Below are 22523 nucleotides of genomic sequence, written 5' to 3'. Positions count from 1 at the left end.
TGACAAGCTCGAAAGTATGTCATCATGGATCTCATTTGAAAGATAAAATTGCGTAGAAGACGTTCGTGGTTTTAGATTCACAAAATTACTTATAGATCATGAGAAATATGGATGAGATTGAACAAATAAAATTGGGAGAATAATGAGGGAATGAGAGTGCGGGTACTCATATCACGTCCCTTTTTATAAATAATGACAAAAGAAGTATATTTTAAAAAAAATTGGACCCAGGAATAAACCAACGTCTCACCTTGAATCAATGTGCTCCGCCTCTCATTGCATCCTTGTAACCATAATGACAAAAGAAAAATTCGGGTTCAATTCAGCGAGTTCAAAAATTTCGTGATTCGGGTATAATTTGGAAAATATTCGGTTTTATAAGGAAGCAAAAAAAAATCCAAAAAAATTTACAAGTACTTACTTTATTTTTATTTTTTTCAATTTTTTTAATAAAATTTGAAGGCAAAACAAAAGTTTGAGAAATACACATGATTTAAAGTGGTTGGCACATAAAATCAAAAGTAGGTACTTATACCGATATCCTCTATATGAATAAACAAATTGGTTTAAAGTGGTTGCCAGTTGCCATGGTGGGTCCACGTACCTTTCAAATTTAAAAAATTTTGCCTCAGACCCACGTGGTGCCTAAGCCTCAGCCTCAAAAGCACGGATTACATAGCAACGAATTATTGAATAAAACGCAAATAATTTGTAAAAAAACGTTTTATTTGCATTTTTTCACTAATAAATTGATTAAAGTTCGGTCAACCGTTTTATTCGCTGCTCGATTCAGTAATGTCTAAAAAACGTTTTATTCATTCGCTGCTCGATTCGATAATGTCTAAAAAACGTTTTATTCGCAAATAAAATATGAATCATGTTACTATGCTTGTAACTGGTATTGGTTTCAACAATTTAATATCTTAAAACTATTTTGGTTTCTTAATAAAATAGGTGAATTTCAAATTACTTTTGTTAGAAAAATAAAATGGATAAATTTTCTCACTAAACTGTCATTGGTCATGCATTAAAACATGAATCATGTTACTATGCTTGTAACTGGTATTGGTTTCTTAATAAAATAGGTGAATTTCAAATTACTTTTGTTAGAAAAATAAAATGGATAAATTTTCTCACTAAACTGTCATTTGTCATGTATTGGTCATTCAAATTTAATTTGTCCCTAGTAAACTTTTTACTCAACTTTGTCACGGATTGATTATTCGAATTTAATTTGTCCCTTTGTAACTCGTGAACTTTTTACTTGGAGTTTTACATCCGAAAAACGAACACAAAGCCTTGGAAGTAAGACCTTCCGATAAACTCCCCACGGGGCACGACATTCGCCTACTAACAACAAAACACAAACTGAATAATCTGTTAGTCTGAGGATTGCTGGAGCATCGCCTAGCTGGCTGGACTATCAGTTTACAAAACCACCAGCAAACTCACCGAAGCATTGTCGGAAATTCACCAAAAGTAATACAATATAAGAAGATAATTGTTCACAGTATATTGACTACCCAAACTGTTTAGTAACAACAATAATATCTACAAAATACTTCTCATTTTATAATGGTTTGCCTCTTGCCTCACCACTGATGGCAAACACATCAGAAGCAAAAACTGAAGGAAGAATTCTCGAAAAACAGTAAAGCAAGTGGATGATTTCTGCAGTAGAATTTACAAATGCATCCCCCTTTTGCACTCTTGTTTTGCCTTCAAAATTTACACTGACACCAAGTCAAAGAACAAACTAATAAACTCTTTTTGTTCCTTGTTTATGTTACAAATGAAATGTGCATATTTGCCTTAAAAGGAGCTCTCTGGTGCTGCAAATTGTTCGTGCTCTGGAGCTCTGTAAGAGGAGCCGAGATCTTCACCCGAGCGTCTCCGGGCAACACTGGCACGTTGCACCAGCCGAACAAGCTGCTGAACCACTTCTGACATGGGCGGCCGAAATTCAGGTGAAGGCTGCACAATTTATCACAGAATATTCCATGGTCAAATCTAAGGTAATAATTATTCTTATTTCGTCGCTAATTCTTTCAGATGTTTTCAATGCTGGCACAGAAAATCTCTCTCAAAAGAAAAAAAAATTGGGATAGTATTGGGTAACGTACCTGAACACATAAAGCAATGATATCAGCAAATCGGGACAGAGATTTTGCAGGATACATCCCATTCAAGGCAGGATCGACCATTTTAGAAAGTAAATCGATATCATGAAGCTGTGGTGAAGCCCATCTAACAAGAGACTGTTCTGTTCTTGACCTAGAACTGGTTGGGAGACCAATGATAATGAGTATACAAAGTATGGACACACAAAAAAAAAATGAAAATAATATTTTTATGGGAGTCATACTGGTAAGTTATTTGGGGACCTCAATATTGATAGGCTTATCATACTAATTTTGTGACTCGTCGAGCCTCTTTCTAATTTTCTTTCTTTCTATTTTTATTAGTTCTGTGAAAAAAAAAAGTTTAATTATGGTTTTCAGCTGGATCAAGGCAGAGATGATGTTTAACAAAACATCAGATCTCAATAATAATAAATCCATTTTAATAATAGTATAGTAACCAATGTTAGGAACACACAAACATACAAGAAAAAAACAAGAAAAATAAAAATAAAAAAAAAAGCAATAAATGAGACACCTGTCAAGTGGCATTCGACCTGTCAATAGTTCAAGCATAACCACACCAAAACTGTAAACATCACTCTTGGCAGTATAAATGCCAGACATGGCAAACTCTGGAGCACTGTATCCAAATGAACCAACTACCTCAGTGGACACCTAGCACGTATAAAATATATAAAGTCAATGAAATTTTAGAAAAAAATATGAAACTAGGAAAAGAATTCGAGTGAGGCAATGGTACTATGCATAGCACACATTGTCCATACTTTGGATCAACATCTTCATTTTCAAAGTTCAAACTGTCGATCTGAACTATTCAACATGATATCTATATGAAAATGTACTTTCAATCCAAATTTCACATTTAATAAAAAAAAATTCTACTATTTTTTTAGATAGGTAGAAATCACTACTTTTTAATGGTCTAGAATATTTAGATCAAGTGATTTTCTACCTATCTAAAGATTCTAGACCATTCAAAAGTAGTGATTTTCTACCTATCTACAAAAAAAGGCAAAAAAATCTATAAAATGTGAAATTTAGTTTGAAAGTACAATTTCATATGGAGATCATGTTGAACAGTTCAGATCGACTATTTGAACCTTGAAATTGAAGATAATGATTCAAAGTACGGATCAATGTGCACTATGCATAGTACCATAATCTCACTCAGAATGTATATTGTTATTTTCAAGGTGATACCTGTCTCTCTGTATTAGGTGCCAAAGAAGCAATTCCACAATCCGAAAGGTGAGCATTCAATTCTTCATCGAGTAGAATATTTGCCGATTTGAAGTTTCTGTGCACAACTGCAGGCGTGCAGACTTCATGTAGGTACCTTCAAAAGCCCATGAAATATGGTAGTGAGAATTACAAGAAATAGAAATGAAATAATGTCATGAAATACCCCAAGAAGTGAGTCCAGCATTGCTGTGGCACTCCGGATATAACAAACCATGTAGCATAACATGCATTGCCAAACAAACAAAAAACAAGAATCATGAATACTCCAAATCTGACTGGAAAAGAAAGACTCAAGCACGTACCGATATCATATTTTGTCTAAAAAACAAAAGATCGCCTGACAAGACCAAACCCAAACAATTCAAACCTGATACGGCACATACCCAATTCACACAAATGTGATCCAAAACCAGAAGCTATAAAGAAACATACTCTAAGGCTCTAGCGGTGCCAAGCGCAATCTTCACACGTGCATTCCAGTTCAGTCTTTTCCCAGTTTCGTCAGAAAAATGTAGGATTTCATGTAACGTGCCGTTGCCGACATACTCATATACCAACAGTCGTTGACCGTGCTCAACACAGTAACCGACAAGTGGGATAATATTCGGGTGCCGAAGTCGTGACATGCTAGATACAGCATCCAAAAAGCTGTCTTCCTCTTGCAAAGAAACAGCCGCACTGTCAACCTTTTTGACAGCTAGAACCTGAACAAGGGAGACAAAAAAGGAGGCTAAATTCAATGATTGGTAACAAGGCTAGAGTCGCTTAATTTTGATCACCTCTGGCTATAATGTTGCTGGAAATGGATTCAAGTAAGTAATTATAGTGCCAATGTTTGCATCCTTTTTGGTTTGTACGATGGGTTTTGTCTGAAAAATAATGTTAGAACCTCAAGCAAGTGTTGAAAAGAACGTACCAAAGAAAAGAACAGAAAATTGAAGACATAAAGTAACTAGTATCAGATTTTAACAATTACCTATTAGGATCAAGATAAAATGGGAGTTAAAAATAAGAACTAAATGATCCAAGTAGAACTAGGGTGTTCTTAAGTTCACCAAGCCTTTTGGTGAGCTGAACTCCAAAATCTATCGGATTGACTTCAAATGACAAATCCAAACCATTGAAACCGATAGATTTCACGAGTGATGTGTTCACATCTCAAATTTATAAATATTTTAAATTAATTTGTAGTATAAAGTCAAGCGGTAAAAAATGAACGTATTAACATTAGCTTATAAACCTTCTTTTTTGACCGCTTGACTTTATACTAAATTAATTCAAAATTGTATAAATTTCACATGTAAACTCATCACTCGTAAATTAGATCAATTTCAACAGTTTGAATTCGTCATTTGAAGTCATTCCGATAGGTTTTGGAGTAAAGCTTATCAAACGCTTAGTGAGCTCAAGAGTACCCTAGTTCTACTCAAATGATCTTGCATATGTACAGGTTTCTTCCTTTACCTTTGCATTAGGAAACTCAGCTTTATACACACGACCTAATGAACCCTCCCCGAGAAGGCTATCTTGGCTAAAGCTGTTGGTTGCAACTTGAAGAGCAGCCACTGTGTATGAAGTTGCTGTCATCGTGACCTGACATAATTTCCCAACCAACTTCAATTTTAGTTCATATACATTTGATATGAACATGCAAAATTTTTACTGGTCCATGGAGACTTAATACAAAGTTCACCTTTGGGCTTTTCATGGACCCATTTTTCCCAAATACCCTCTCAGGTGTTACTTTCTCAATTGGTGGGGGCTTCAAGTTCGCCGTAGGAGTTTCAGATCTCTGCACTTGAGCCGCTTTAGTTGTTTCTACACAAGAAATAAGCAAATTATAAGCATTGATATCTCTTCGAGGAAGAAGCGACAGGTCACTGTTAATACCATTTACATCTTAGGTGATCAATTGAGACTTAGTTGCACCTGAAACTAACTCAATTGAGACTCAATAATACTTTAGATTACCTCAACTGAACTTAATTGCAACTTAAATTAAAAAGGCTCAACTCCTGTACTTACAAATAGTAGCTCTAGAGTTTCAATTCAACACTTCCGCACTTCTACAACTTACAATGATATAATGTAATAAATGGAACACCAAGCTCAGATTTGACCATGACATTATTTTAAAACAATAAAACATATCATTACCTCCCTCCACAGCAATGGCCAAAGGATCGGCACGATCACTGGTACCGTTGCTGACCTCATCATCATCCCTTTTTCTCTTGGTATTTCTCAGGCATAGAACAAGTGCTAAAACCACGCAGAGAGCCGCAAAAACTGAGCCCACAACAATCCCTATCAAGGCACCTGTTCCCAGACCTTGTTTCTTCTCATCTCCGGTGGTTGGAGATTCTTCTGGAACATTTTTTGAACGTGGAGAGTCATTTGGAGTGGTACGTGGCTTGCCAGGTGGCGGTGGCGTAAATGGAGGTGGGGGTGGTGCTGCCCCATTAATGAAGGAATTGCCTCCAATTCTAGAATAGAATTGTATAACTTAATATAAGTACAAGAAATGAAAAGAAAGGAGGGATAACTCAAACCTTGAGTTTAGATCCGGACCGTCCAATCCAGTCCGATCAGAATGCATGGGATCCCTTTAATATTCGTGTCAAAGCAGATCGGACGGTCAAGATCTAAACTAAAAATTTGAGTTACCTTAGGTGATATGAATTCAGAGTATGGTGGAGGGTTGGAGGCATAAGATCCACAGAACCAAATATTATCTTTCAAACATAAATGATTTCTCATTATCATAAATTCATAACCATATAATAGAGGAGTCAAAGGGTCAAACAGTTGACCATGTCAGATGAAAATGCAAATGTGATCAGGACTCTTAACAGAAATTAGTTAGGTTGTTATGTTGTAAACTTTGCTAATAGATACATGTACCTGTATCAAAGACATTACCTTAACTGGCACGTACAACTTACATGAGATTTGGGATTGAACTAAATTCTTGCGGTATCCAGCCACTGAAGTTATTATTCGCAATATTCCTAAGATGAGAAAAAAAGGAAGGAAATGTCACATATTGACATAGGTTATGCAGTGGCATAAAAGAATACAAACTTAATTTTTACTGGCTTACAGAGTATTTAGGCCAAGGCCAGAAAGCATGTTAACTGACCCACTCAACTGATTGTTTTCCAAATATCTGGGTAAATTTCCAAAAAAGTAACACATTAGAGTAATGAGATTATTAAAAAGGTAAATTAAGAAAAAAAGTTTTAGGAATACCCACAGGCTAGTTAAGTTTGATAATGAAGAGAAAGAATTTGGCAAATTCCCGCTGAAATTGTTGAATGAGAAGTCTCTGCAAAGGAAGACGAAAAATCATAAAATAGTACAAATTAACCCCACTACTAAATCTCCTAAGAAAACATTTTCAGTTCTTATTGACTATTTTTACTACAGATCTATTTAGAGTAATTTTTCGCTAATATATTTGCACACTTCTTTTTAAAATTGTTCCTGAGGTGTTGTTCTTTCCTTATATATATTAAGTAGAGAATTTTTACATTCTTCATTTGTATTTCCTGTCAGACATACGTACGTAGTTTTACTAAAAACCTTAATTTCTTTGGATAAAAATACTACGTTACTGAAAGAGAAAAACTTCACTAACCAGACTGCACAACGATCACTATCAAAATATCAATTAAATGCATCATTATAATTTTAAAAAATGAACAATATCACAGGGCCGTAGAAATGTGAGGTTTCACACCTACTTGAATAAAATAAGCTTTATGCAGCACTGAAACAATAGGATATCTTTTTATGCATTTTGGGCACTGGGCAATTTGGGATAAATTGGTACTCTTCATTTTCAAAATGACCCGAACCATATCCCAACTCAATAACAAGAAACAGGTCATTAAATTTGTTTGCTCGAACTTTACATCCTTGTATGGTAGTGAGACAAACTGCCAATTATTCAAAGTTTCTTCAATTAGGTCAAGTTTAGCTGTTTAGTACGATGAGTACTTTTATGTTTGTTTGGTGGATTATGTGGTTGAAGTATGTTAGTTGTTGCTGTTTTAAGAAAAACAGAATATATATATATATAAAGAGAGAGAGAGAGAGAGAGAGGTTGACTTGGGTGAGCCATGGAGTAAAACACATTTGTACTCCACGCCATATTTCCATTTTGAAAATCCAAACAACCGATTCGAACCTTCCAACATGTTCTCTATATTGAAATGTGCTTGGAGACTAAATTTTACATTTTTTGGAATTTTTTTTACTATTTATTAAGCCACTTTGAAAATAACTGCTTTACTGTGAACAGTAAAAATTTCTGGACCACCGGATCAGCGATTTTCAAAGTGGCTTAATAAATAGTAAAAAAAAAACCAAAAAATGTAAAATTTGGTCTCCAGGCACATTTCAATATGGAGATCGTGTTGAGCGGTTCGGATCGGTTGTTTGGATTTTCAAAATGGAAATATAGTGCCATGGAGCAAACACTTGTTTTACTCCATGGCTCATTTTAGCCCAACTCTCTCTCTCTCTTTATATATATATATCATAATACTAACCCTACTTGGTGACCAGACTATGGCCAGAAAGCATGCCATAACTTAAGGAATTTGTTTATTTATGTTGTTAGGTGAGTTGGTTACCTAGTAGGACATGTGTTTACTTTTTTTTTTGGTTGCTTTAAGTGGTTGTTAGGATTTTATACCTAGTTAAGGTTCGTTATTAGCCCCTTATGTAAAACTTTTGACTGGGACCTTAAGTTGCTCTAGATAAGATAGTTATTTTTTTATTTTTTTGCAAATGTGCCTCCATATTTCTCATATTCGCAAATAGAATCTATAATAGCTTTGAAATATTTGTAAATAACACCCATCTGGTAAATATAAGGTTAACACACTAGAAATTACTAAAATGCCCTCATATCATCATATCTTGAGGCCTAAAATTAAATTTTCCAACATTGAACAGATATCTCTCTCTCTCTCTCATCATGAGAAAATGACACTGCATATTATTAGCATCTAAAAGTTTGTAGGCTATTATTTGCCCATAATGTAAAACACCCTTAATATAATTTAGGCAAGAATTGTATTTAATATATTTCATTGATTGATAACCTTTCTTAGGTGAGATTCTTACCAAAGTTACCTGATATATCCACATCATATACTTTGTTAGGTTACTTAATTTGAAGGTAGGACCAGAGTATAGTAGTTGACTGTGATTGTCAATTATGGACACTTCATTAATTATGAATGGGATTGATATATGAGCTTGTGTTCCATACATACATAAAATGGTACTAATTTGTGTGGACTTGATCTTGTGAATCACCAAATAAGTGAATTGAAATCCAAAATTAACATTTACGATCTAAATACAGCAAAGCAACTCTAAAATTCAATTAAAGAAATTCTGCATTTTTATAGTTTGCTTCCAAATTGGATATTTTCTTAAATACATTTTTGGTCAAAGGAGTAAGTGTGAAGTTTTTCAAGGTGTTACAAAAATTCTCACAACCTGAAAGCAAAAGATACCAGTACTTGACTATGATGGCAACAACAACACTAAGAATAATAACAAAAATCTAAAAAGGTCAGAATAAAACTACTCACAATTCAGAAAGCCCCTTTAGGTTTCCAAACACGTCTCCAATTTGCTGAGATAGCGAGTTGTGACTAAGATTTCTATACCAACAACATAGAAACAATGATCAGAAACAAAAGAAAAACAATGGGAATATGAAACGAATAGAAAGAGAGAGAGAGATCAGTTACAAGAAAGTGAGGGAAGCCATTTGAGAAATAGAGTACGGAAGGTTCCCACTAAAATTGTTTTTTGCGAGATTCCTGTCCGATCATGAAATCAATCGCACAAATCAAAATTCATGTTTAGAAGAATACATACCATTTTATGATCAAGTTATGGACATGTACCGGTACCAGAACAATAATTACTTGGTAAACAAAATTCATGTTTAGAGAAATTATTACACGTATGTGACATTTGGCGGTAACTGGTAGGGGATTGAACCATGTATGCTGTTGTCACTCAAATCCCTACAAAGAAAATTGTTAAAGAAAGGATGCTTACACAACAAGATATAGATTGACTGAAACAAATAGAATCATTATACAAAAAAAATAATACATTATCTCTAGATAAATTATCTTACAGTGTTTTCAAGGATGCGAGATCGGAGAGACGGTAACCCAGTGTACCATTTAACGTCATCCCACTAAGCTGTCTGTTAAAAATTAGAAAGAAAACCCTTAAGCAAGTTTGATGTACCATGAAGAAAATAAAGAATAAAAACATTCCCAAAATAGGCAAAATCAACACATATTAATCAGAAAAATAAACCAACTAATTATTACATGAATGGTTACTGGTAATGTACCGAAATACAGTACCAGAAAAGAAGATAAATTACATGGCAGTGACGGCCGAACCAGAACAGGAAACCCCTTTCCAGGAATTGCCACATGGATCACCACCCGACGGGGCCCAATTCGTCAGCTGAGGTGGACTATTTAGTGAGGTGAACAAAACACCTAGAGCTTGAACTGGAATTAAGAGGAGAAGAAAAAATTAAAAAAATTAAAATAGGTCAAAGATCTAGTCTTTCTCCTTCCCTGAGTCAATTAATCAGCGCCAATAAAATAAAATTAGGAGAATCTAACGTTAACATTGCATGACACCTCGCACACTACATTGGGTCAGAAAAGAGTTGACTGATTTGGTTTAAATAAATGGAACTTCAAAAGTGTAGCCTCAATTTAGAAAAGAAAAAAACAAAGGAAGAACAAATAAAAAGAGAAGAACTTTGAATTGCACAAAGAAAAAAAAAAGTTACTTACTATCAGAGTTGTCGGTGTTTGATCGGACCAAGGAAACTAGAGCTAAAATCGCAATGAGAGTTGCCCATGCCGCCATGAACAACCTCTCTCTCTCTCTCTTTCTCTCTCTTTTTCTCTCTCTCAGAGAGAGAGACAGTGGATATGAACTGATTTAACAAATAAAAAAAGGATTTAAGAGAATGGAGACAGCTGTAAAGGGTGAATAAAAATGGTTGCTTGGGGAAGGAAAGGAAAGGAAAGCAGTGTCGGCGAAGATTAATGTCGCTGAGTTGCTATCTTTGCTTTCCCTTAAATGAGCAAGGAATTGAAATGCTTCTCCTTTAGAATGATTAAGTAAACGAATAAGGAATTGAAGGAATAAAAATGAATTGAATAGTGGAGGTACTGGTGAGGGAGCAGGTGAGCTGGTGAGGTGAGACGAAGAAAGAAAAGAACCAGAGAGAACAAGCAAACAGGTACAGGTGAGCGGCTTCGCTAGGACAAAACAAAAGGAAAAAAAAGGAAGGAGAGATTCCGTGTTTCGTTCTCAATTCATATCACTAAGGTAACACGATACTTATCTTTAGATCAAGACCGTGCAATCAGAATTCGCACGAATATTAAAAGAAACCCGTGCATTCCACCTCAGAGGATCTGAACAAAAATGTTCTGTTACCTCAGAGGAAAGAGACTTCCTTCCTTGCCTTGTTTTGTTCTCCGTAATTGACGAGTAAATATATTGACAGAGCAATTTTTTTCATACAGAGCATGGATAATCGAGTTAAAACAGTGTATATGATTCTTGCGTTGCATGAAGTGAAAACTACTCTGTTAATAATTTTTACCCATTTTTTAGTGTTACTGTATATGGTTCGGTTCTTTACAAGCAAACAGGTGAGCGGCTTGGTAAAGGACAAAACAAAAGGAAAAAAAGGAAGAAGAGATTCCATGTTCGGTTCTGAGTCCAATTCCTCTAACGTAATTCAAATGTTGAGTTTAGATCCGAACCATACCAATCCACAGTATCCCTTTAATATTCGTGCCAAAGGAGATCAAACGGTCCTGATATCAACTCAAAATTTGAGTTAACTTGGGTGATATGAAATCCGTTCGGTTCTCGCCTTGTTTTGTTCTCCGCAATTTTTGAGGGGTAAATATATTGACAAAGCAATGTTTACTTCCGGCAGCACAAGGACCATAGAGTTGAAACAGTGATGCATAGTTGCATACTACTAGTGCGCTGCATGAAGTAAATATTTCTGTGTATCTTTACCCTTTTTTTTTGTTACTTTTACTACTACAATTTTTGTTCACTTTTCTTTTTCTTTTTCTTTTTTTTTTCTCGTGATGGAAGCATTTATTGATCCTGAGTATTTCACAGTCATAAATGAACCTGTCTCCAACAACCAAACAAAAAATATAATCTGTAATTTGTACAGCTAGAATTTCGGATATCTTAGGGCTTGGTGTCGGTTTTTCTAGAGATTTTTTTATCCATAGAAATTATTAAAATTAGATGTATGAAAATAGAAAATGTATCTTGATTTCAACATATTTAGAAAGATCAGATTTAATGGTCGTGATCCAATGTCTTTTTTATTTTTTTAAGTCCCACAAGGATATTGAAACATAAACCCATGAGTATATAACCATTCGCTTCACTAGTGAGAAGTGACAGCACAGAGAAAGCAGTACTAAAAGGCTGTAATTTCATATTCGGAGAGCGTAGATATCTGTTTCATTTTTCAAGTAGCTTTTGAATCCGAATCCTAATCAGTTTTCGGATCTCTGTGTTGTATTTAATAATTGTCCGTATCTAATCCGCTGAATTATCCGAATTCGTTTTCTCCTTAGTTTTGTGATATTTTAATTAGAAGAATAAATATTATTATGAATTCTAGAAGAAGAAGAAAAAAGTAATTTCGAAATTTTGAAAAGTTATACCTGAAATTACCCCTTCTATTTATAATCAGTACATGAAATTCTAGGTTAATTTTACGGTGTCAATTCTAGAGGAATTATAAAACTGGTCAACTGGAACAGAGTGAGTTCAATTCCTCAATTCCTTTTCTTTTTTTTCTTTTTTTTTCTTTTTTTCTTTTTTTCTTTTTTTTTGAGGAAAGAGTTGGTTCAATTCCACTGAAACGATATGGGCGTTGGATGCGTGGCAGGTTGCTCGCACTAGAAGTCTAGAACCCATACACACTTTCTATTTTTTTTTTATAATTTGCAATAGCTGTTTATTTTATTCCAATAACACTCCACGTGTACATAAGTGTCAGCTAAGTGTCGGCTACCAATCAAATTACAATGAAAAATAAGTTGATAATATTTCTTTTGACGATTTAATAAATTAAAATTTGAAATATAAATTATGTACGATTATGTCTATAAAAAATGATGATTGATGTGTATTTCAAGGAACTTGATCACAAGTCTTAAAACGAACTTTCTATAATGTTTTATAGGCACTGAATTGAGAATTTTTTTTTAAAACCTTAAATAAAAAATAATATTTTACCAAACCAACTTGATTGCTTTGATTCTTACAGAAACTATAAGAACCGAAATACCATTTTGGTCTGAAATACCATTTTAGTTCGAGGTGATTGATATTTCGGTTCCGAAAAAAAAAATTTGAACTGAAATGACGTTTCGGTTCTTATGATTTTTGTAAAAGTCAAAGCAATCAAGTTGGTTTAGTAAAATATTATTTTTATTTATAGTTTAAAAAAAAATCTTGAATTGAGTTTAATTTAACTGAAATTAATTTAAATCGTCTCGTTGCTAATTTTTCTCATTCAGATGTCTGTGAAGATACGGACCCCTAACACTACCCACACACACACAATTTGTCAAACTTTTGGATTAGTTGAGAGCTATCACGCAATTGACGAAAATAAAGATCTTTGCCTTTAACAATAAATTACTTTTAGAATTATAATTCGAAAATATCGTTGTAATTAATGTTCTTAAATGTGGTTGCATAGATTGTATATGTATATGCAGCTTGTTGTCACGTTCAAAATATTATGGAGTCACATAATACTACACGCGGACGCATATGCATATTTTCTAGTTAGTTTCTATACAATACATTTCATAACTATTATTTATGGATTGAATATTGTCATGACTATGAATTTTACTTTCATATGCATGAATAAAACTGTATTTTAAAATCTGAAATTTTTATTTATAGCATACAAAAAAAAACAAATCACTCCAAAATCCTAGAAATTCGACAAACACCCAAGCCGTAGGGGCATTTGACGGCCTTAAAGATTGGGATCCGTCAAATGCCCCTGTGCCCCAGCTTGGGTCCGCAAAATGGTTACGCAGCCCTAATTTTTTTTTTAGAAAAGATTTATCAACTAAAAAAAAAGAATTGATTTATGTGCCAGCAGGTCTGAATTGTACTACAAGGTCTGTTAATAAATTATAACAAGAAATATAACTGCTAATTGTACTACAAGGTTCGACGCATAAACCAATTTTTTTTGTTTTTTATTAATAAACTTTATGTAAAAAACAAATGTTGGGGCTGCATAACCATTTTGCGGACCTCAGGCTGGGGTCGCAAGGGTATTTGATAGACCTCAGTCTTTAGGGTCACCAAATGCCCCTACGGTCTGGTTATTTATCGAATTATGATGAAACAGGGGTGCTTTATTTCATTTTAAAACATCGGTTGTAATGCCATGAACTTGTTGAATTTCACTGTTGAAGTATTTTTCTTTAAACATTAGGTCCTTTTTAAAATAATTAAATAATGATGGGTTGAAGCTTAAAGAAGAAGGATTTAAAAAAACTTAAAACTAATTTGTGTCTTAAAAGTTGTAGAGGGATATCCGATCGATGAACTTTTTTTGGCTGTGACTGTTACTAGTTGATCAGATACGTTATGTACAAATCAAAAGAGGAATAAATAATTGTTGGCGCAATAACCAAGTTTATCAGCATTCCCAAAAAAAGAAAGGGGAATTCTCATCCTCTGAGTTATCTCATATTTTGTGTGACTTTTTCTGGAAAATCTCAACCGTTCAAACACGTTCTGCACGAATCTCAAAGCTCAAATAATACTGGCCCCGGCGGTATTCACGCAAAATATGAGATATCTCAGAGGATACGCACTCAAAAAAGAGGAGAGCAAAGCATTGTACGGAGGCCAGCTGATGTACTGGTACTGTACCATCTAAATTTCAGTTGCATCACAACCGTCCATCTATGTCATTTAGATAATTTAAAAAACGCATCAATGGTGTATGTTGTTGGACTTATTTTATGATAGGAAATGCAGAATGCGTATCCTCTGCGTTAACTCAAGAAGGAATATTTTGAGTTAATGAATTTCAACCGTCTAATTTTAAACGGAATCAATTCGGTCTCTGCTTATGATATAGGAGTATTTTAATGTTAGTGTGGATCTAGTCTGCATGATCGGATAGTCAGTATTCATTAACTCAAAAGATTTCCTTTTGAGTTAATGCATAGGATACGAATTCGGAAATGTGTAGGTTTATATATTTTTTTGCTTAGATTGTGCTTGTACAGATCACAAGGCAATCAAACGGCTAGGTTTATTTGTTTTTTTAGATTGTGCTTGTACGAATAACGAAGCAATCGAACGACCAAATTAAGTTTGTGTAGAAATTTTCTTGCATAGGGCTGAAATTTTAGCTTCTGATATTCGCACAAACACACATAACTGCGACGAAATCGAACAGAGCAGATTCGATTGACATCATACCTACTTTTGGGTCCGATGAGTTCTAGAATCGTCCGATCCGCTTTATGAACGTATCAATGGTGTATGTTGTTGGAGTTATTTTATGATAGGAAAGGTGGAGATTTATATTAAAATAAAATAAAAATAGACTCTTCTTGTACGGATCACGAAGCAATTGAACGGCCGGATTGAGCATGTGTAGAAAATTTTCTTACGCGGGGCTAAATTTTTAGCTCCTAATATTCGCACGAACACACATTACTGCGCATACGACAAGCCCGTACACAGGTTGATACCTCATGTAGTCATGTTGCCGATTTTTTCATTAATAGAAAAAAAATATAAAATAAAATATCGATATAATGGTAAGATTTTGTGAAATTTAGAAATATAGAAACAACATAATGGAATATCTTATCTGCTGGACCGGATAAACTGTCACCCAAATTTGATAATTTAAAAAAAAAAAAAAAATGGATGGAATTCAATATGGGAGAACCAGCGAAAGAAAACACAAGGAAAAATAGCATTCCCAATTTCCCCCGAAATTTTTATTAATATCATTTAAAAAAAAAAGAATAAATCAAAATATCTCTGAAATTGGGGAATTTCAAAAATATCAGGACCGTCAATTCAATTTGCGGCATCATTCCAAAAATCATACCATTATTACAATGCATTTTTTGGTTTTTGAGGAGTTTCTAATTCAATCTGGGATCTCAAAAATGGAATCGCATATTCAATTAGTAGCCCAGATATTCTTAGATTTCTCCATAAAATATGATTTTCTTTTTTGATTTTTTTTTTAAAGAATATGGTATAAATAAAAATTTCGGCAATTTCCCATTGCTACTTGTAGCTTATTTTTTCTGAAATATGTATTTCAACGGGTCATATAGTCAAATGCATTTATTGAATAAAATGAATTTTGAGCATATATATTATGAGCTTGAATTCTTTGCTCCCAGAGTCATTGTCAGTGAGTCCCAATTTCAAAAATTAACAGTGAACGGTTCTCTTTAAGAGTAACCGGCTCCAACTGCAGTGATTGAGAAGGTAGGATTTTCCTGCACCCGGAAGGCAGTTGATCTGCTTCCATATATTATACCCCCACTAATCATTTACAATCACGGGTTGCCAGCTGAGTTTAATAATTTTGTTTGGCAAATATGTATACGTTGGATTGTTGGTTGGTGAAAACAAATAACGGTACGATGAATTATCATAACAAGTCAAATTAACAACCAACAATTAATGCAACTTCTGTCGAGTACAAATGAATCCGGGTCCCTGCAATTGCCTTTCTCATCTCGTTCGCTGTAAACAAAATTATGAATAGTACGGAACGGAATGCACTATCTTCGAAGCAACTTTGCTCTTTTTCTTCTCTTCACAAAAAAAAAAGGAAGACCCTCCTATTCTTTAATCTGAATCGTTCAAAATTGATCAAATGACTTCAATTGTTTTTTTTCTTTTATATTAATATAATCTATTAAAATGAATCAGATGATAATATATGAGTGACAAATTCAAATTATCAAAATTGATCTACTTCGCAAATTATATTACGTGATACGTTTACATGTGAAATTTATGAATTTTCTAATTAATTTGAAGAGCTATGTACATCTCAGTATCTTTAAATGATATTCTCGAGAATTGAACACACCACCTCTCTGTAAAGAGTTAAATTTATCGCTATGTACATCTAAGCCTGCAGTTTTTACATTAAAGTTAACTTACGAACTCTCTTTTTTACCGCTTCATTTTATATTAAATTAATTAATTTTAAAAATTGATATATAAACATAGAGTGAGTCTATGGTACTATGCATATTACAATTTGTTACTGTGCTACGGCTCTATATTCGAGTTTTCAAATCCTAACGGTCAATCCGAACCGTTCATCTTGTTCTCCATATTAATATGTGTTTGGAAACCAAATTTTACATTTTTTGAAATTTGTTTACTATTTTTTAGATATATTGAAAATCATTGTTTTTGGATGGTCCAGAATTTTCAGATCAAGTGATTTTCTAAATATCTAAAAAAATAGTAAATTTTTTTCAAAAAAAATGTAAAATTTGGTCTCCAAACACATATTAATATGAAGAACAAGATGAACGGTTCGGATCGACCGTTAGGGTTTGAAAACTCGAATATAGAGCCGTAGCACGGTAACAACCCGTGATATGCATAGTACCATAGACTCACTCTATAAACATATCACTCATGAAGTAGTTCAATTTTAATAATTTAAATTTATCGCTTGAAGTCATTTTGATAAATTTTGAAATTTTATTGGTGTGGGCTCTAAAACATTATAATTTCGTATAAGAATATCATATATAGGTAATGTAACATAGTATTCTTTTTTCCTTTCTCTTAATCTTCGTGTGTTTTGCTATTCAAATTGATGAAAAATATCGAAGGAAAAGTTTAAAAACATAATGGAAATCATAGTCGTTAATTAGGACCAGCAGTTAGTGGTGCCCAAAGGCCAAAGCCCATCAAATAGAAATGGGTAAATTTCGCTGGAGGTCACTAAACTTTGTTATTTGTCATGAATTGGTCACTCAACTTTGATTTGTCCCTTTTGAGTCACTCAACTTTGTTATTTGTCCCAATCAAGTCACTCAACGTTTTCCATCCAAATTTTTAACGGAATATTCCTATTCCGTCCAAAAAATTAACGGAATATATCCATTCCATCCAAAATTTTAACGGAATTAGCATATTCCATCCAAAAAACTAACGGAATTAGCATATTCCGTTAAAAATTTGGATGGAAAACGTTGAGTGACTTGATTGGAACAAATAACAAAGTTGAGTGACTCAAAAGGGACAAATCAAAGTTGAGTGACCAATTCGTGACAAATAACAAAGTTTAGTGACCTCCAACGAAATTTACCCAATAGAAATTGATCAGGTGGGGCCCAAACGCAGAAGTCAACCTTCGTGCCCACATGCCGAAATTTTTTTATAAACCATAATGAGTAAATAAATTCTTCCGGAAACAGCATGATTACCTCGTTTTTTTGAAAAACCAGAAGGACCGAGTGCTCCATTCGGTCTCCAGTTTTCCCTTTTCTCCAGACCGAATGGAGCACTCGGTCTCAACCATTTTTTCACGTTTTCCCTGCAGGCACCACATAAAATCTTGAAAATTCCAGACCGAGTAGACCATTCGGTCTTGAGATTTATTAAAGTGACCCGTCTCTGTGTTGCGTTCCCCATTCCCCCATTCACCATTTTTCCTCCCCTCCCCTGTCTCTCTTCTCTCTCCGTGGCTGCCTCAAAATTTTTTTTTTACTCTCTAATTATTAGTTTAATTTTAATTCTAATTATATAGGTTTGTGTATTTTTGAAAGGAGAACAAGAAGAGCTTCAGATCTACAAGTTTCGTTAGGTATGGAGTTTAATTCTCTTATTTTTGATTAATAATCCGAAATTATAAATAAATAGTTAGAATAAATGGTTTAGTAGCATAAATGATTTATGTAATAATGGTAGTATAAATAAATAGTTTTTGTGTAATTTTTTCTTTTTGTAGTATAAATGATTTATGTGTATTTTTTAGTAGTATAAATGGCTTATGGACTAATTGTAGTATAAATAAATGTTTATGTAGTAATTGTAGTATAAAAAAAATGACTTATATAGTAATTTATTTGCATGTAGTTTATGTAATAATTGTAGTTTAACTAAATAGTTTATGTTGTAATTTATTTGTATGTAGTTTGCATGTAGTATAAATAATTGTATTAATTTATATTTATTTGCATGTAGTATAAATAATTATATTAAATAGTTTATGTTGTAATTTATTTGTATATAGTAATTTATTTGCATGTAGTTTATGTAATAATTGTAGTTTAACTAAATAGTTTATGTTGTAATTTATTTGTATGTAGTTTGCATGTAGTTTATGTTGTAATTTAATTGTAGTATAAATTATTTTTGTAGTAATTGTATTAATTTATATTTATTTTTCTAGCGTAATTTAAGTTTATATATTGTAACTATTAATTGTAGAATTATTTAGTGTACATGCATTTAGTAATTGTTGCAATCATTTATTTTTTTAGTGTAATTTAGATTTTTCCAGTGTAATTGTAGAATAATGAAAAATAATAGAATGAATGTTAATATTTAATTCAATATTTGCATGTCAATATTGAATTGGAATTGCATGTTAATATTTTTTTGTATGAATTTATTTATATTGTAGTGGAAAATGGAAGGTGAACAATCTTTATTGCAGTTGCCCCAAAAGCAACATAAATTATATGCGGCGACTACGAAGGTATTTATTTAATATCGGTTTGAATTTAAATCTACTTATTAAATTTTTGAATTCTAAATCTAATTTTTGTAAAAAAAATTTTGCATGTCAATTATCGTTCCAGCCTGATTTTGAACTGCGTACTGGTAGTTGCAAAATGGCAGTTAGGTACCAGCCTAAGATGAAAGAAGGTTTAAAAAATTTAGGCTTGTATCAGATGGTTCATGTCCATCACTGTCTGATAGATAAAGGGTTGATCACTGCTCTCGTTGAGAGGTGGAGGCCCGAGACAAATACTTTTCATCTTCCGGTGGGGGAGTGCACAGTGACATTGGAAGATGTTAGCTGTTTGTGGGGCTTATCTGTTACTGGTAAAATATTTTTTGTTGCTAATTTATACTTTTGTTATTAATTGAAATTTTGTACTAGTATAATTTTGTTTAACATCTAGACTCGTTAAGTTAGTAATAGCAAATGTGCAGGTCGGTGCGTCTGAAATTTCGCGTTCATGATAAACATTTATTATTACTTGAGACATTACCTGAAAAAAACAAATTTCACAATCAATCATCGATATCATTTTTAATTTTACAACATATTTAAGTGGGATTTATAATTTTATAATTTAGATTTATTTTAAGTCGAATTTAATTTAATTTAAGTTTTGTGTCAGGTTAAAATAATAATTTGACTATTCAAAAAGCAGTATATCACCACAAAAATTGCTAAGAACTGTCAAAACTATCTAATTAATTATTTATCAGTATATCACCACACAAAAAAAATTATCATTCAAAAGCAGCAAGCGCTTGTGAAACAATATACCTTAGTCTTTATATTATTTTTTCAAACTGAGAATTTATAAAAGTTATGAAGTTGCATGTAACTTTTATTTTCTTATCATGTCAGAATGTTAAAAAATATAGTTCATTTTATATAAAATCACGAAATGGTAAACCCTCAAGATCAATAAAAAAAAAAAATTCAACTTCATTACTTTGTATAAAAAAAAACTAAATAATTATAACTTTTTTGAAGTTACATTTTTCTTTTAAAATCTTAATTTCCTAATGCAAGAAAATTTGACCATATATAGTGGAGCATAAGAAATGGTAAACATTTTGAGTCCTTCTATAAAATATAATTACGTGTATGTTTTGTCTTAAAAAGTATTTAGCTAATGTCAATCAATATTTATATATCGATTTATTTATTTTATATGATTTTTCTAATGAAAATAAAAATACATTTAATATCTTAAAATAAAAGATGCTCTTATGAACGTAATTAAAAAAAAAACTTACTAAAATCTTTAGATGAAAGCTACCAACACAATGCAGAGGCCGATATGTAAAAACACAATATTGTGATGGAGCTTGATTTTCAGCTATAAATGGTGAAAATGGAAGAGTGAATTGGAGAAGCAAAACTTGAGAAGGGAGTGAATTGGATACGCTTGGGAGAATTGATTTTCAGCTAACATGCTCTATGTCTTATATAGACGGATTATGTCGGTGCGTGCACAGAAACAAAAGGTGAAAGTGCTACCATATACTGCATCATTTCTAACTTCTAATGATGGGAATTGTCGGTGGAAATGGACTTTATTAGAAAAAAAAATCAAGACCGAATGCTGTATTCGGTCTGGAGGCATATACCGCACCATTAGCTGCACAGGAAATTGTGAAAAAGTTGAAAAAATGGTTGAGACCGAGTGCTCCATTCGGTCTGGAGAAAAGGGAAAACTGGAGACCGAATGGAGCACTCGGTCCTTCTGGTTTTTCAAAAAAACTAAGTAATCATGCTGGTTCCGGAATAATTGATTTATTCATTATGGTTTATAAAAAAATTTCCCACATGCCACATCCAATACGAATCCGTATCCTCTCTATTACTATAGAGATACTGTTCCGTAGAGTTACTAGATTTGAACCATACCTTTTAACTTGGCACGAATTTCAAAGCTCAAAAATACTGTCCCTTATTGCGACTCGAATCTCAAACCATAAAGTGAGGGTGATCCTCTACAATACTACAGAGGATACAGATTCCATCTAATACCCATATCTCAAAGGAATTCACATCTTCTCCAATACCTGATAAGGGAATCTTTTACAATTATTAGATCTGAACTGTTCTTTTTAACTTGGCACAAATCTCAAAGCCCAATAATACTACCCCCTATTGCGACCCGAATCCCAAACCGTAAAGTGAGGGTGATCCTCTGCAATACCAGAGAGAATACAGATTCATCTCAAAGTGCATCTATCAAATCTTGTTAGATTTTCAAGTAGCTGATAGAAATAAGAGATAAAATTTTACGAGGAAGTTTAATTGTATTTATGACTTTTACATAAAGTATAAATAAAATATATTTATAAAAACATAAATCTTAAAAAAAAAAATTCTGTAAATAATGTCTCTTAAAGTACTCTATATTAAATATTAAATTATTTCTTCTTAATATAGCCTGTGAAGCATAGCCTATTATTTATAACATCATGCTAAATCAAACCAGATAAAAATATATAATGAGATAACAGGGATACACAATAAATCTTTTCATGATAATTAATTTTGTTTAATAGTTGGTTATATTTCTATTTATATCAGATAAAGTTTCTATGTTGGATTTTGCATCCATTCTCGGTAGTCAAAATCTATCATTGTTTAATGAAAATAAATTTTGCAATGTCTACCTCACTAGTCAAAATCTTTCATAATCTTTTAAAAAAAATAATAATATTAGATGCATGCCAATCAAAAACATTACATCACCTTTTTAAATATTCCCAATATAATGTTGTAAATTAAATATTTTATGGATAAAAATCTTAATCTTTGACATCTCCCCATAATTTATTTAATCTCAATAAAATTAATATTGAAATTTCATAAAAAATCTCTTGATGGAATTAAATACCCTTTCAGATTTCTTCCTTGTCAATCTAAGCCTGTAATGTGTCCTACAAATCTCTCATCCGATCCTCTTTAATGAATGTGCTTTTAATACAACTTGTGCTCCATGCTTCCTTTAATTGGCGGTCATTGTGACCGTACAAATGAATTAATATCTTTATTTTTAAAATTCAAACAGTTGATCTATAATCTCTATATGAAAATGTACTTGTTTATCAAATTTTACATTTTTTTAGAATTATTTTATTATTTTTTTAGATAGGAAGAATATTACTTGATCGAACGATTACGTACCATTTAAAAATAGTGATTTTTTACTTATAAAAATTGTAAAAAAATATATCTAAAAAAGTATAACAATTAGTTGC

At 32.7% G+C, this 22523-nt stretch overlaps 1 protein-coding gene and 1 long non-coding RNA gene across 4 annotated transcripts; one reads left to right on the top strand and one right to left on the bottom strand.

Moving 5' to 3' along the window:
• Positions 1–1644: 1644 nt before the first annotated feature.
• On the bottom strand, positions 1645–10716 carry LOC144549407 (protein STRUBBELIG-RECEPTOR FAMILY 8-like). Of its 3 annotated transcripts, XM_078298132.1 has the most exons (17): positions 10244–10716; positions 9817–9949; positions 9559–9630; positions 9377–9442; positions 9161–9232; positions 8999–9070; positions 6643–6714; positions 6490–6555; positions 6332–6397; positions 5544–5872; positions 5080–5204; positions 4851–4979; positions 3819–4090; positions 3345–3480; positions 2659–2798; positions 2124–2280; positions 1645–1974 (listed from the first exon to the last, which is right to left on the bottom strand). In XM_078298132.1, exons 1-17 carry the CDS (start codon positions 10317–10319, stop codon positions 1813–1815), a joined length of 2145 nt encoding a protein of 714 aa, XP_078154258.1. In that variant the 5' UTR covers positions 10320–10716; the 3' UTR covers positions 1645–1812. The 3 variants fall into 3 exon arrangements, with proteins under 3 accessions (XP_078154258.1, XP_078154259.1, XP_078154260.1); XM_078298133.1 differs by lacking the exon at positions 9377–9442; XM_078298134.1 differs by lacking the exons at positions 9161–9232; positions 9377–9442.
• Positions 10717–18206: 7490 nt separating this feature from the next.
• On the top strand, positions 18207–19639 carry LOC144549276 (uncharacterized). The gene is made up of 3 exons (XR_013509647.1): positions 18207–18360; positions 19183–19257; positions 19361–19639. It is a non-coding gene; the product is annotated as an uncharacterized LOC144549276 (long non-coding RNA).
• The last annotated feature ends 2884 nt before the right edge of the window (positions 19640–22523 follow it).

This window comes from Carex rostrata, chromosome 35, assembly GCF_964058835.1.
Source record: "Carex rostrata chromosome 35, lpCarRost1.2, whole genome shotgun sequence".
Taxonomy (NCBI): Eukaryota; Viridiplantae; Streptophyta; class Magnoliopsida; order Poales; family Cyperaceae; genus Carex; species Carex rostrata.
The sequence above is the reverse complement of the archived record's forward strand: the minus strand, read 5'-3'. Positions and strand labels throughout refer to the sequence as shown.

What these genes read in the sequence shown, in the direction of transcription:
- LOC144549407 (XM_078298132.1), bottom strand. Translation starts at nt 10,319, where the DNA reads ATGGCGGCATGGGCAACTCTCATTGCGATTTTAGCTCTAGTTTCCTTG. An exon ending in GGCCTTGGCCTAAATACTCT is followed by an intron (nt 6,398 to 6,489) that starts GTAAGCCAGTAA and finishes TTCTCATCTTAG; the next exon opens with GAATATTGCGAATAATAACT. An exon ending in CTGAGTTTCCTAATGCAAAG is followed by an intron (nt 4,091 to 4,850) that starts GTAAAGGAAGAA and finishes TCCCTTGTTCAG; the next exon opens with GTTCTAGCTGTCAAAAAGGT.